The 13,095-nt window shown below is 57.2% G+C and overlaps 1 protein-coding gene across 2 annotated transcripts; it reads right to left on the bottom strand.

Annotated features, from left to right (window-relative positions):
- Positions 1–5,814: 5,814 nt before the first annotated feature.
- Efnb3 (ephrin B3) lies at positions 5,815–11,887 on the bottom strand. 2 transcript variants are annotated; one of them, XM_005002108.3, is made up of 5 exons: positions 11,296–11,877; positions 8,813–9,105; positions 8,549–8,641; positions 8,336–8,440; positions 5,815–7,121 (listed from the first exon to the last, which is right to left on the bottom strand). In XM_005002108.3, exons 1-5 carry the CDS (start codon positions 11,415–11,417, stop codon positions 6,832–6,834), a joined length of 903 nt encoding a protein of 300 aa, XP_005002165.1. In that variant the 5' UTR covers positions 11,418–11,877; the 3' UTR covers positions 5,815–6,831. The 2 variants fall into 2 exon arrangements, with proteins under 2 accessions (XP_005002165.1, XP_003466295.1); XM_003466247.4 differs by having other exon boundaries at positions 6,955–7,932; positions 11,296–11,887.
- Between the last annotated feature and the right edge of the window lie 1,208 nt (positions 11,888–13,095).

Genomic DNA, 13,095 nt, shown 5'->3' with positions numbered 1-13,095 from the left:
TGGCTCCATCTGCACCCCACTCCAGCCTGACCTCACCATCCCACCTACTTGCTCTTTCTGAAATTGGCAGCCCCTGCCCTGCTACCTCCAGGCACTATCCGAAAGGTGAGGTTCTGGACTCCAACTTGTGCCTCTTGCCTAGCTCGGACTTCTGTTGCTGAGAGCTGGAACTGAAGGAAAGAGAGACCGAGTCACGCCCCAAAACCAGCTGCACAGATCTGCAGGGCTAAGATGGGACATGTGGGTGATTCTCTCTAAACCAGATGGCAGAGAGATGAAGTGATTGGTCAGTACCCCCAAAGAAAAGTCCCATAGGAGTAAAATCAGGGGAGATACGGAGGGGGGGGGGCCTCAAAGGGCAGGTTCAAGAATCCCCCAGGGAAAGGAACTTTACATAGACCCCATTTCTTTTCTGACTCCCCGCTCCACTGTGGCTGTGCCTAGGGATCCCAGCCCCCAACATTATGCTAAATAGGTAATCAAACATCTCGCTTTGCTAATTACTGCTCAATCCGATTAAACGCTACTGAAGCTCATCAACATAGGTGGAGGTGGGGAAGCTATGCAGGGGGGCAGCCGCAGCTGTGATGGGGTCTTGTCCTCAGGGTTTCTAGGGGACCGCTGAGAAGCAACCCAGGTAGCAAGACTGAGCACGTCCCGAAGGAAAGGGACCGAGGTTACAGGTTCAAGTCCCTTAGCCCGGTGCATCCTCCCGGTCACAGGCTTCTCCCTCCTCCCAGAACCTCATCGCCCTCACAACCCAGGCATCCGGCCATTCCCACAGCTCTCCACACACACCCCTGTCCCGGATCTAATAAGTTCTGTTCTCTCACTGTCAATATTTGATTTCTCAGAGCCATCTCCACAGAAAGGCAGGGGGGCTCTTCCCTTCTTCCCCCTACCTTGGCCCTCTTTGGGCCACCCCCAGTGTCTTTGTACCCCCTACCCTCTCTGCACTTACTGAATTAATGAAATGATATTAAAGTCTTAAGCAACTCCAAGAAGAATGGTTGTTATGGTGAGAGGAGTGGGCAGGACGCCTGGGTCCCTGAGGGGAGCAAGGGCTGAGGCGGGGGACAGTGAGCCAGAGGCCAAGGTCTACAGGCCCCAGGCTCCCATAAGGAATGGCAGATTTGGGGTGATCTGGGGTGCCAGACTTCCAGATTGATCATGGTGGGAAGCATGGCGTGAGGGCAGGGGGCTCAGGGAAGGTGGGAAGGGAGAACATGCAGGGCGTCAGGGTCCCAGTTCTGCTGTCCAGAACATCCATCAGGACAGGATGAGGAGGCCAGCTCAGGGAGGCGGGGTGGGGGACAGGACAGGGACTCTGTGCCAGCAGCCTCCCTGCTGGCCGTGCTGTGGGCCAGTCCCGTGAGAACCAGAGTAGATTCCCCATCCCTCTCCCCGCCTTCCCAAGCAGCCCCCCACAGGTGATTTGTAGCTGATGCCCCCTCCATGGCAAGGGCCAGGACGGAGTCATCTGTGACGTGAAGAACAGAGCTTCTGGAGAGAAGAGAACAGAGGCCAACGAGAGGAAGCCAAGCACCACCCCTACCAACCCCATCTCACTCCCCTGGGGACCCTGGCCCAGCCCCAGTCCCCTTGGGGTGGTGGGAATGCAAGGACATTTGGCTGGAGCTGATTGATGAGGGAGGAGGCAGCCACTGGGCACTGAGGCTGCTGTTTGCTGAGCACACAGATTCCTCCCCACTCACCAGCTGCTGCCCCCGAGGCTGTGCAGTCCCCCACCCAGCGGCCACTGAGTTTCGGGGGAGCTGGTGCCTGAGTTCATGCTGGCAACAGGGGAAGAGGGAGAACCAGGAATCCACGGGCTTCACCTCTCCGTGGCCATCAGGGCTGCCTGGGCCCAGATCCCTCGGAACTCCCTTCAGGGCGCCACCTCCACCTGGCTCTTTCTGCCATTCATCCTGCATCCTCTTTTCTTTCTCCACCCAACTCTAAGCTCATACCAGCCTACGGCTGCTTCCAGCCCCACCTGCAACACTTTTCACAGGCTGCCCACAGGCCCCAAAGCTCTCTTAGGAAGGCCTCGTGTCCATGGGTGCCCATTTGGCCTCTTAAGAAGCTCCACTGTTCCCCATTCTCAGTGAAAATCCAGATGTGATATTAGCTAGTCCCTATCAGAAATGCCTATTGCAACTCCTCGCCCATTCCCCTTTCTTTAACGTCCCCAGCACACCTCTCCTGTGAATTTTGTCTCCCAACTGCTCTGTTTGGGAGGATGGTAAGGTCTGCACTCCTGTCTGTGGCTAAGCCTGGAAGTCAGTCTTGATCCTGGGCTGTTGAGGGGAGCAGCTCCGTGGTACCCCAAGCCCTCTCTATTCTGTTAGTCCTACTCGCCTGACTGTCTTGTATTCTGTACTTTGGATCTTGTGTCTGTTTTAGCCACCCAAAACTCAGAGCATCATCCCTGGCCTCCCAGACTTTAAAGGAAAACACAAGTAATTCACAGACACAGGAGGAACAAAGGGGAAAGTCAGGTGGGTGGTAGAAGTCAGGTACTCAGCCACTCAGGAAGCAAAGGCAGAAAGATCTAAGTTCAAGGCCAGCCCGGGAAATATAGAGAGACGTTGCCTTAAAATAAAAGTTAAGACTGGTCAGGCATAGTGGCACACACCTGTAATCCTCGCCCTTGAGAGGCTGAGGCAGGAGGATTCCTGTGAATTCAAAGCTAGCTACGTAATGAGTTCAAGGCCAGCCTGAACTCCATAATGAGATCCTGTTTAAAACAAACAAACAATAAATAAATAAATGGTATTGCATGGCAGTGAGCCCAGTCCTCTGAGACTAAGGCTGAAGGATTGCAAGTTTAACGCCAGCTTAGTTTGGACTCTTTAGTTTGTGAGACTCTTTCTCACAAACTAAAAAGGGACTGGGGATGTGGTTCTGTGTGAAGGCCCTGGGGTCAGTTTCCAGTAGCACAAAATAATTAATTAGTTAATTAATTAAAATAACTTTTAAAAGGGTCTGGGCCAGGCATGGTGGTATACATCTGTGAGCCCACCACTTGGGAGGCTGAGTCAGGAGGAGCCCCCGGAGCTCAAGGCCAGCTGGTCCTACACGGTGAGGCCCTGTCTCAGAAACCCAAACAACTAAACAAACAAATAAAATCTTTGAGGGGTGGGGCTGGGCATTTAGACATTTAGCTCGGTGGCAAAGCATCTGCCTGGCAAGCGCAAGGTCCTGCGTTTGATCCCTGGTACTCAAATAAAATAAAATAAAAATAAAAAATGAAATAAAACAAAATATTTTTAAAAGGAGGGAACTGGGGATATGGCTCATTGTGAAGGCCCTGAATTCATTCTCTAATAACAAAAACATCATTTTTAATAAATAAATAAAGGGCCGGGGATTTAGCTCAGCGGCACAAGCGTCTGCCTGGCAAGCTCAAGGTCATGAGTTCAATCCCCGGTATCAACAAATAAATAAATAAAATAGGGAACCGGAGATAGAGTTCAGCTGCACAGAAGCTGCCTGGTTTGTGTGAGGTCCTGAGTTCAATTCCCGTACCCCAAAAATTAAATAAATAATAGATAAAATCAAACAGGCTGAGGTTGTCGCTCAGGGGTAGAGCGCCCATGGGTTTAAGCCCCCAGTACCACAAAAGGAGGAAGATGAAGGAAGGAAGGGGAAAGAGGAAGAGAGGGAGGGAAAGAAAAGGGAGAAGCCCAGGGATCACCTGCTCGGTGTGTACCCTGGACCCTCGATGGCCTGCTGCCCACTGGTGGAGGCTGAGGACACGCAGGGCGTGTGTGCATGCTACGATGTCCTGTTGGCTGTTACTGACGGGGACTACAGAAAACTTTGTCATCCTTCCAAACAGAAGCAGCTGAGGGGTTCAGGTTTCACAGGAGGGGTGTGTTGGGGCATTAAAGGAAGGGGAATGGGGCAAGGAGCTGCAACATGAACTTCCGTGCCTTGGCACCTGCTGTCCCTTCCCCATCATGCCTGGCTTACTCTTCAGTACCCCAGATCCTTGTCATGTCAGGGACTTTCTGACCTAGTCCGCAGCGTTTCCCAGTTACTCTCCATCTTGTTACTGTTTTCTCCACGTTAGTTTTCACACCTGAAATTACATTACCGTTTCCCATCTAAGTGTGGACTTCAGGGCGGGGTACGTATCTCAGCGGAAGGGCATTTGTCCCTTGGTTTCACCTGAGCACTGGAAGGGGTGGGGAGAAGGATTATTTTTTAAATTATAAATAAATAAATAAACCCAGAAAGACACGGACTTCATGAAAGCAGGGAACTTATTCACCATGAATTCGCAGTGCCAGCCATAGTACTGGGATGAAGTAGACAGAGGCCAAGTGACCAAGTGACGGGACAGTCCAGTCTGTATTCTGCCTGTTGCCGCTGCTGCCCTAAGACCCGGTCTCTGCACTCAAACCCAGAAAAGCCAACGGGACGGCATGTGTTGTTCTGCGTGGAACTCACCAGCATTTTCAAATAGCCCAGACACAGGAGTCGCCACACACGAGGGGCTGTAGGTGCTGTGTGTGAATGTCAGGCGGGTGGCAGGCAGTGTCTGTAGATGCCAGCGCTCTGCTCTGAGAGGGTGTGTCCCAGGGTGCTGGGTGGTATGTGCTGTTCCTCTCCCCAGCTGTGCGTCTGTCCCCAGGTGTCTTCCTGTCTCTCAGCATGTTATGATGTCTTGGCAGCTTTGGTGAGGTGTTTGTCACAGAGAGTGTTTATCCCCACTCCCCTTCCCTCTTTTCTCCACCTGCACCTATAGATTCGTGTGCCAAGGGGGACTCTCCCTCCGCTCTTGCCCCTCACAGGCACAGCCATGCCCCAGTCTTGGACCCCTCCCTTTCTCAGTGGGCCCTGTTGCTGGGCTCTGAGTTGCCATAGTGACGGTTGCCAAGTCCCTGAGGCTGATAGCCAGCGATGGGGCTGTCGGCTCCATCCACGCGGGAGGCTGAGGGGGGCTTCCCATTGTGTGGAGAAGGGGATGTTGCCAAGACAACCAACCCCCACTAAGGGCCAGGGACCAGCCCTTCCACCCCCCATGAGCCTCCCCACCTCGGCAGCTCCAGTGTGGGCTCAGAAGGCAGGAGGAAATTCCAGACAGCCCAGCACCTGGCTCCCCAGCTCCCAACTCCCCTCTAGCACCACGCCTGCACCTCTCAGGACCCAACCTCGGGCAGAGGTGGGGGAGGACAGGGGACCCTCGGACAAGGAGGGGAAGAGGGACCCTTGACCTCCAAGCAGATGGGAGACAGCGGGAGGGAACTTAAAGTCAGGGGAGGGGCGCGAAGGGCAGAGGTTGCGACCCCTGCTGACTGGCTCCAGTGATGCTCCTGACGGGTGCTTTTGTGGGGGAAGAATGGGACTGCGTTTAGGGGGCTGGGCACCTGGGCTCTTTGGAGAAGAGGTCCAGTGATGAGCACTTGACACCTGGGTCCACCTTCCTACTTTCTTCCACTCAGCTAGTCTCTACTAACGTGCCTTAGAGGTGCCCGGAGGAGGGCAGGTAGGGAAGAGGACTGTACACAATTCCCCACTCTGCTAACTGTGACTGCCGCATTCCCCGCCGCTGTGGACGGACATCGACAACACGCAGGACCGTATATTCCTGTAGACCCTCCGGCCCAAGTTCTCCACTCTGGGGGGCGGCTGGAGGTGCTCACTTTCCCCAGCCTTCTCTCCTGGCCCAGCGTCTCCTCCCCAGACTGCCCACCTCAGTCCAAGCAACCCTCCCCATGCCTTCAGATTCCACACCAGCCACCCCTCAGCCTGAAAGCCGTCCTGACCACCGGGTTCACATCATTATTCTCCAGCAGCCTCAGCAACTTTTGAAGTTTTTTATTATTTTTTTTGGTTTTTGTTGTTCAAATTTCCCTTTTACAGTAAAACTATCGAGGTGACGGCCGTACCCCGCCACCTCCCCCATGGCAATATCAACTTCCTGTTCCCGGAAAGGAGCTGGGAACCACAGCATCAGAGAGATGACTTGACCTCTGGTGGACAAAGCAACCATCTTGGCTGGTGACTGAGGTGGTGACTCGATGTCCAAGGGCAGCTTCGATCTAATAAAACTGAGCTGGGAGGAAACTGTTGGCAACGGCCAACTGCACTAGAGGGCAGGAAGAGGTATAGGCTGGTGACGATGCAGACAGTGGCCATTTCTAAGTACCACTGGCAGCTAGACCAGTTGGGAGACCACCATTTTGGTCACTAAGAAGGAAGCCATTACTGGCTTTGAAGGGAAGATGCAGTGAACAAGACGGTCATCTGGTTACCAAGGGATGGGCTTTGGGGTAGTCCCCAGATGTATTAACAGACATTATACTGAGATACGGGAAGGGGCACACAGGACAAATGGGGCCTGCCACGCGGACGGCAGTCATCTTAGCTGTCTTAAAATCACACAGAACACGTGGGAAAGGAGTTCCTGGGAAGTGCCACTGAATACTAGGCAAGTCTTCCTCCGTCCACCTCTGCCTCTCAGTCAGAGTTCCCGCTTCCTCCTAAAACAGGAAGTTCCTCTTGCCTCCTTCTCCACAGGGTAAGAACCATCCACTCCCCACCCCAACCCCAGCCTAGGCCACGTGAGTTCCAGCCAGACCACTTCCTGTTTCAGAAGTGCTACTTCCTGTCCTGGATGAAGGCACTTCCGTTCCTCTGCACTGCTTCTGCCACTTTCCAGGCCATTTCTGTCCAGGCCTGGTCACTTCTTGTCTGGAGAAAGTCATTTCTGTCCCAAGTGGCCCATTCAACATCAGACCAAGTGCACAATGTCCCAACTGGTTCATATCTTGCTGTCAGCCACTGGACAAAACAGGACACTTCTTCTCGTGGTAGCTGTCATGGCCCAACCACCCCAAATGGCTGGAGTAAGAAGGTAGCGGCTTGGGGCAGGGCAGAGGCCCCTGCCACCCATGCCCTGAGCTGGGGTGGAGCGCCAGAGCCTTCCCCGTAAGGCCCCCGTTTTTGGCGGACTGAGGACAGTGGTTGGTGTGAGAGGTCAGAAGCGGGCTGAGAGCTAAGGGAACAAGTGCTTTGCCGCCCACCCGGGAGACGGGAGAGGCGCAGGGAAAAAGCCAAAGGGTAAAGAAGATGTAAGGAGGAAGATGCTAGGGAAGAACAGAACAGACCTAGAGACAGGAAGGGAGAAAGAATAAGAGATAGAAAGAAGAGAAACAGTGAGAAGCATCAAGAAGTGCCAACCAACAGACAGACTGCTCCCGCCCCTACCCTGGTGGACAAGGGGGACATGGAGCCCTGGGTCACGATCAGCGAGGAGGCTGAGCCTGTGCTGCTTCCCAAGGGACACAGGGACACAGGGGTACCTAGGACCCAGTGGGAGGACAGCAGGGGTGCGGTGGAAATCTTGAGGGACCCTAAAAATAGAGACGAGAGGAACAGCCGGGAGGAATAAAGGAGCTAGTGGGAAAAGGGGGCCAAGGAGACGCCAGAGGTGTCCCTCAAACCATGAATTAAACCAGGGGAGCACCCCAAGAAGGGCTAGACTTAGGAGAGTCAAGTGGAGGAGCCCTCATACCTTGTAGTAGATGTTTGGAGGGCTCTGGGGGGGCCCGTCCTGCACGATGTACACAGGGTGCCCGTAGTCACCACTCACCTTCTCATAGTGGGGACAGAAGGGGGGGTCTGCAGCCCCGCCGCCCCGCAGAGCTATCCCTAGCTCCCCAGGCTCAGCCTCCCGAGGTCCCATCCCCCCGCCGCCCCCCAGGGCCAGAGACCCTCCCCTCCCAAAGGAGCCAGGACCAGGGTGGCGACTCTCCGAAGGCTTGGCCCGCCGTCTCCGCCAACACATGGCACCCCCAGCCCCTGCCACGCCCAGCAAGAGCAGCGCCAGCCCCCCTGCTGCCCCAGCCACTGCAGGCATGCTGGGAGGGGGCAGGGGGCCTTCAGCACCCCGGGAGGTTGCATTGCTGGTGGGGTCACCTGGCAGGGAAGGGGTGAAGGAGGAAAGAGGGGGAGGGGCTGAAGAAGCCACCTGGACATCTGAATACCCAGCCTTGGGGGTCCCCGTGGGCTTCCCCAGCAGTGCCCAGACCCCTTGGGGACCCCACTCTAGCTCCCCCCAGCCCCACTCAGAATCCAGGTGTCCAGCCTGCGGTTCCCTGCCACAGCGTCCTCCCCACTTCTCTGACAGCACTGATTGAAGCACTGACTTGGCTAATTAGTTCTAATTGAGTCTTTTCCTCATTTGGCTTCCATTCCCTTCCCACCCTCCTGTCCTCTCTTTTTCCTGTGTCGCCACCCCCAAAGTGGAGTGAGGGAAAGGGCGAAGGCAGGGCAGCTGGGTCTGAGAGCACAGAGGGCACGGGGCAGCCCCCCTTCCTACCTGGCATGCTCTCCTTCCCGGGCTCCAGGCTGTGAGCCGCCCCTCTGTCTTTCTCCATGGGCATTTCAGACACAGGCTTTCGGGGGATGGCCCCTACTCGGGGACCTGTGGATGGAGGTGATCCAAGAGAGGGACTGAGTTGGCTGCCCCTGACCATCTCTCCAGTACTTACTGAACCCCGACCTCCAGTAGGGAGCCCCCAGCCCCACTCACTCTGTCCCACTCGGAGAAGCACCTTCATGCCTCTGGTCAGGCACACGCCACCCTGCAAACTCTCCAGGCCTTCTCGGGTTCCATCTGATGTGGCTGGGAGAGAAGAGCAGCGTGAGACGTTGGCATTCCAGGATCAACCCCGGTTCCCACCCTGTGTCCTACAAGACCTCTGAGGGCCCAGTGCTCCTGCTCCGGATTCCAACGAGCAGCCCTCATTCCCCTCCACCCAGGGACCACTTGCCCCCACCCACTGCCCAGCAGTACCGATGATGTAGTAGTCTCGGTGTGAGCGGAACTCGTGGCCCCACAGGTTGGGGCTGTACTCCTGGAACTTAATGGTGAAGCGCAGATCCAGGTCTGGCCGGTCACACGTGAGGAGGAGGTTTGGAGCAGGGGGTGCCTCACAGCGCCGGCCCTGGGCACCCTCTACCAGGTACAGCTTATAAAACTCATAATTAGGAGAGGAGTGGGGACCAGGAGGCCGGGCCCGGGGGCAAAGTAGGTCTAGCCGGTCCCCAATCTGAGGGTACAACACATAACCACCCTCTGCCTGGAACCTGTGGGGAAAGGGCAGACGGACAAGGAAGAAATATCAGGGGTGTGGTCCCCAGAACTCTCTGTCCTCACTCCTCCAGGACAGCAGTTCTCAGGCTTCCATCTGCCTGGCCTTTCCTGACTGGAAAGCCTGTGCTGTAAGGCTGGGTGGGCACCAAGGACTCTGAGTGCTCACATCAGAAGCAGCAGGAAGCCGGGCTCAGAGGTCTCCTGCCCCTTGGTGTGCCCAAATGCACTCTTCAGCCCGCCCTCACCACATGCACACAGCCATCTCCCGCTCCATCACCGATGCTGTTGCCATGGCAACAGGATGCCAGTTACCAAGGAGCTGGCCTCTCTGGAACCACACAGCCCACCCCTCCCAGGTGATTTCACTATTCCATGGCAGTGAACCATGGGGGCAGAGCCTCCCCTCCTCCACCCCATCACTGAATTTGAGGGATTTCAGGCAAAGGGCACCGGTGGGGTGGAAGTTAAGGAAAGAGATGTAGAAGATGCTCCTGACTGGTGTCCCAAGCTAGCCATTAATGGGACTGGAGGCAAATGCCTGCCTTAGCAATGGCCCTACATGGGGCTAAAGGAACCAAGGTATGGAGAATAGTTTGCTTTGGTCATTCCCTTACTCAGTTCTTTTGGGCTCAGATTTCTTGGGTAAAGTGCTGTATTGCTTTTGAGTTGAAGTAGTTGGTTTTCCTAACCCTAACCAACACAACCCAGCATCTCGTGAAAGTGGGAGTGAGGCTGGGGAACCCAAGGGCCCAGTGCTACCACAGCTGGCCCACCACGGCAGCCCCGCCTTGGAGACTGGGTCTCAGGCTCAGTCCCAGAGGACTGCTGCCCATCATCTTCCTAGACTACCAAATGACCCCCTGCCTCTGCCCTCACATCCAGAAGACCCCCCACAACACCAAGTCGCCTTTCCTCAGCCCTACTGGAATAAGTCTTAATTTACGTCCTCAAGTTACACCAGATACTCCAATTGCAGCCAGCCTGAGTACAGAAAAAACACTGAGATTATCCCCCAAAGAGATATGGGAGGGAAGGAAGGATGCCAGAACAGGGAGGTGAGAGGGAGCCTGGGAAGTGAAGGGAAGAACAATAATCCTAGCTCTGCTTTCACGAACATGTAATATGTTCAAACACCTTACCTCTAATCCTCAAAACAGCTGTAAGGACTGAGGATATAAACTCGGAAAGGTTAAGTGACATGCCCAAGGCCACACTGCTAAAGAGGCAGAGCTAGGATTAAGACCAATGATTTGGGGAGCTCTGCAGCCCCCCCCCCCATGACCTCCCACAGCCTCCCCAGGAAGGAGCAAGTTTTTAAAACATGTAACTCTTTTGCTAAAGGGAATGAGAACTGCGTGGAGGAAGGGGACCCAGAGGACCTCCCAAAGGTTCTGTTCTACCCTGATAGAGCCTGAAGTTTCATGTGACCCTTGGCCTCTTTTCAGAGCAAAGCAAGCATGCCATGGAACAGAGGCCCCTGATGGAAGAGTTTGCAGCAAAGACAGGGGGAGGGGGCCACAGGGTCCTCAAACTCCAGAGGCCGGAGGGAAAGAAAGAGGCTGGCGGGGGCCCTGTGTTTCTTCTGCAAAGAAGCTCCGAGCCAGAAAGGTAGGCACATGCTCTGACTGAAAACTGTTTGGCCAAAGGCTTGCCCACCTTCTGGCTGTGGACAGGAGTTGGGAGCCAGACTCAAGAGTCAAGGACCTTGCTTTGGGGAAACTGTTCCCCAAACCCCCGAACTGAGCCCCTTCCCTTCCTATGTCCAATGCCGAGTCCCTTGTGGGAGAGAGGCACCCCGGCCTTCCCTCAGCAGCACCTACTCAAGGGCTCTCCTGAGAGCTGACATTAACCAGGCTCCCTCCAATCCCGCCCACCCCGCCCCCACGCAGGTTTCCCACAGATCCAAATAACCGCTCCGCTGCCCTCCTGCTGCCCATAAACTTTTTATCTTTGTCCCTTTAGGGTCTCCACACTCCTGACACATGGACATCACCACCCACCTCCAGCTCTGTGTGGGCTCCCGAGATAACTGCTCTCCGTGACCGGCCTGGCACATCAGGGCACTAGCACCTTCCTCCAGCCTCTTTCCTGCTCACAGAACCGAGGCCCCCAGTCCCCAAAGCTCCCACACCCCCTCGCCCTGCCCTTCGGCTCTAGGGTCTCCCCAGCACCAGACTGCTCACCTCTTATTCGCTGAGTTCCAGTAGACAGGCTCCAGGCTGAGCCCAGACACCAGCCCCCAAAACGCCAGAAGCAGCAGGGCCCCAGCTTGCACACCCCCCAGCCCAGAATGGGGGGCCCCCATGACCCCGCCAAGGCCTGGGGGGCGGGGCACCAACTCCCCCAAAGTCGCTCACCCCCGGGGGTGACTGCCGCGGCCAGCAGGCTGTTCAGCCCCGATCACCCCGCGGGTGGCCGCTGTCCCCGGGTCCCACGCGGACCGCTTCCTGCTGTCCCCGCGCCCCCGCTCCAGAGCCTTCAGCCCCACGAGCCCTTGCAGGGGCTGTCTGCAGGCGCCCTCCGCGGCCCCGGCCCACGCGCCAGCACCCCGAGGTTTGTGCGCCGGCCTAAGTAGGGGGCTGGGGGAGCCAGGGTCCAGGTGGGGGCAGCATGGGGTGCCAGGAGAGGGAGCGAGGATGGGGACGCCGAGCCGGAGCCCCAGCCTCGCCGGGATTGAGGGCAGCGGGCTAAGGGAGGAAACCAGTCCCGAGCCCAGGAGGGGGGAGTTAAAGGAGAGGCGGGGAGGGGGAGCGGATGGCGGAGGGAAAAGCCGGAGCTGGAGCGCGGGCGGAGCGGCTGCATCCCGCGCCCCCGCCCCCGCGCCGCCCTCACCTCCGCGCCCCCGCCCGCGGCGCGGCCCCCCGCGGCCCCGACCCCCCACCGCAGCCCGGCGTGGCCGCCCACGCCCCGCGGAACTGCTCCCCGAGTTCCGGCTGCGGCTGACTGTGCGCCCTCTGCCCTCCTGCCCTCCGGTGTCTGTCGCTGGAACCTTCCCCTCTAGAATCCAGAAGGGCGCTCGCCCTCTCCACCCCGAGCCCTCCCCCTGGGCTCCGCAGCCTCCTCCTCCTCCTCCACCCCAAAACACCGCGCCGCTCGGCTGCTCCCGGCTCCCGGGCCGGGGTAACCTTGCAGGCTTGCACCTGACAGAGCGCGGCTGCGGGTGCTCACAACTACCTGTGTGCGGAGGAGGGCAGAGCTGCGATCCCACTGCAGCGCGGAAGAAGCCGAGGTTGGGGGGACCCGGTGACTTGCCCAAGGTCACACGGGAATGTGGAATACACTTCAGAACCAAACCGGGGTGCTGGACCCTCATTCCTAGGTGTGTCCGTCACTGCTCCCTGGGCCCTCTGCGGGGTCTGAGGGTTAGGTGAAGGCAGGAAATGAGCCAGGAAACTTGGGCCCTTCTTAGGTGGCTGTGGGGAGGCAGGCTGAGAGAGGAAAGGGGGTACCTACGATTCCAAGCCCACACTCCTCAGCAAGGGCTGTTTCCAATTATCCTGGGGGAAGGGAGGAGTTGCCTTTTTGGGTGTAAGAACCCTGGCTTTCAGCACCTCCTGGCAGGGGCGACATTCCTCTCCTCCAGCTCGCCCCGCAGCCTTCCCTTCCCTTTGATTGTGAGGTCCCCAATCGCATGCCCTGCTGACAGTTTCCCTTCAAAGCCCCTCTCCTTGTGTGGCAAGGTGCGTGTGGGGAGAGGAAGCAGACAGAAATCAGGGAGCGGGGTGCCAGCCGCTGCCTGCCTGAGGGAGAAGGGAGCTGACAAAGGTGCCGTCCCTAGTCCCTTCCCCGTGTGTCCTTGACTCAGGCTGGGTTGCCTGCTCCTGGAGAAGTCCAGGGCCGGGGAGCCAACGCGCCCACTCCTTGGCCTTCCCCTTCCCAGAGCCGAGTGCGGTCCCTCTGCCGCGGGACGGCGGTGACAGCGTGGAGCCGGCGGTGAGCCTGTCGCGTCTGTCACTGTCTGCAGTCTCGCACAGTCACACCCA

This window comes from Cavia porcellus, unplaced genomic scaffold, assembly GCF_034190915.1.
Source record: "Cavia porcellus strain 051 isolate PalLab524CR breed Dunkin Hartley unplaced genomic scaffold, mCavPor4.1 scaffold_32, whole genome shotgun sequence".
Classification (NCBI taxonomy): domain Eukaryota; kingdom Metazoa; phylum Chordata; class Mammalia; order Rodentia; family Caviidae; genus Cavia; species Cavia porcellus.
The sequence above is the reverse complement of the archived record's forward strand: the minus strand, read 5'-3'. Positions and strand labels throughout refer to the sequence as shown.

Excerpts from the sequence above, each read along its gene's own strand:
- Efnb3 (XM_003466247.4), bottom strand. The coding sequence starts at position 11,417 with ATGGGGGCCCCCCATTCTGGGCTGGGGGGTGTGCAAGCTGGGGCCCTG. Across the intron at positions 8,642-8,812 it reads CCGAGACTACTACATCATCG|CCACATCAGATGGAACCCGA; the intron begins GTACTGCTGGGC and ends CTTCTCTCCCAG. Across the intron at positions 8,441-8,548 it reads GCTTCTCCGAGTGGGACAGA|GTCCCCGAGTAGGGGCCATC; the intron begins GTGAGTGGGGCT and ends CTCCATCCACAG.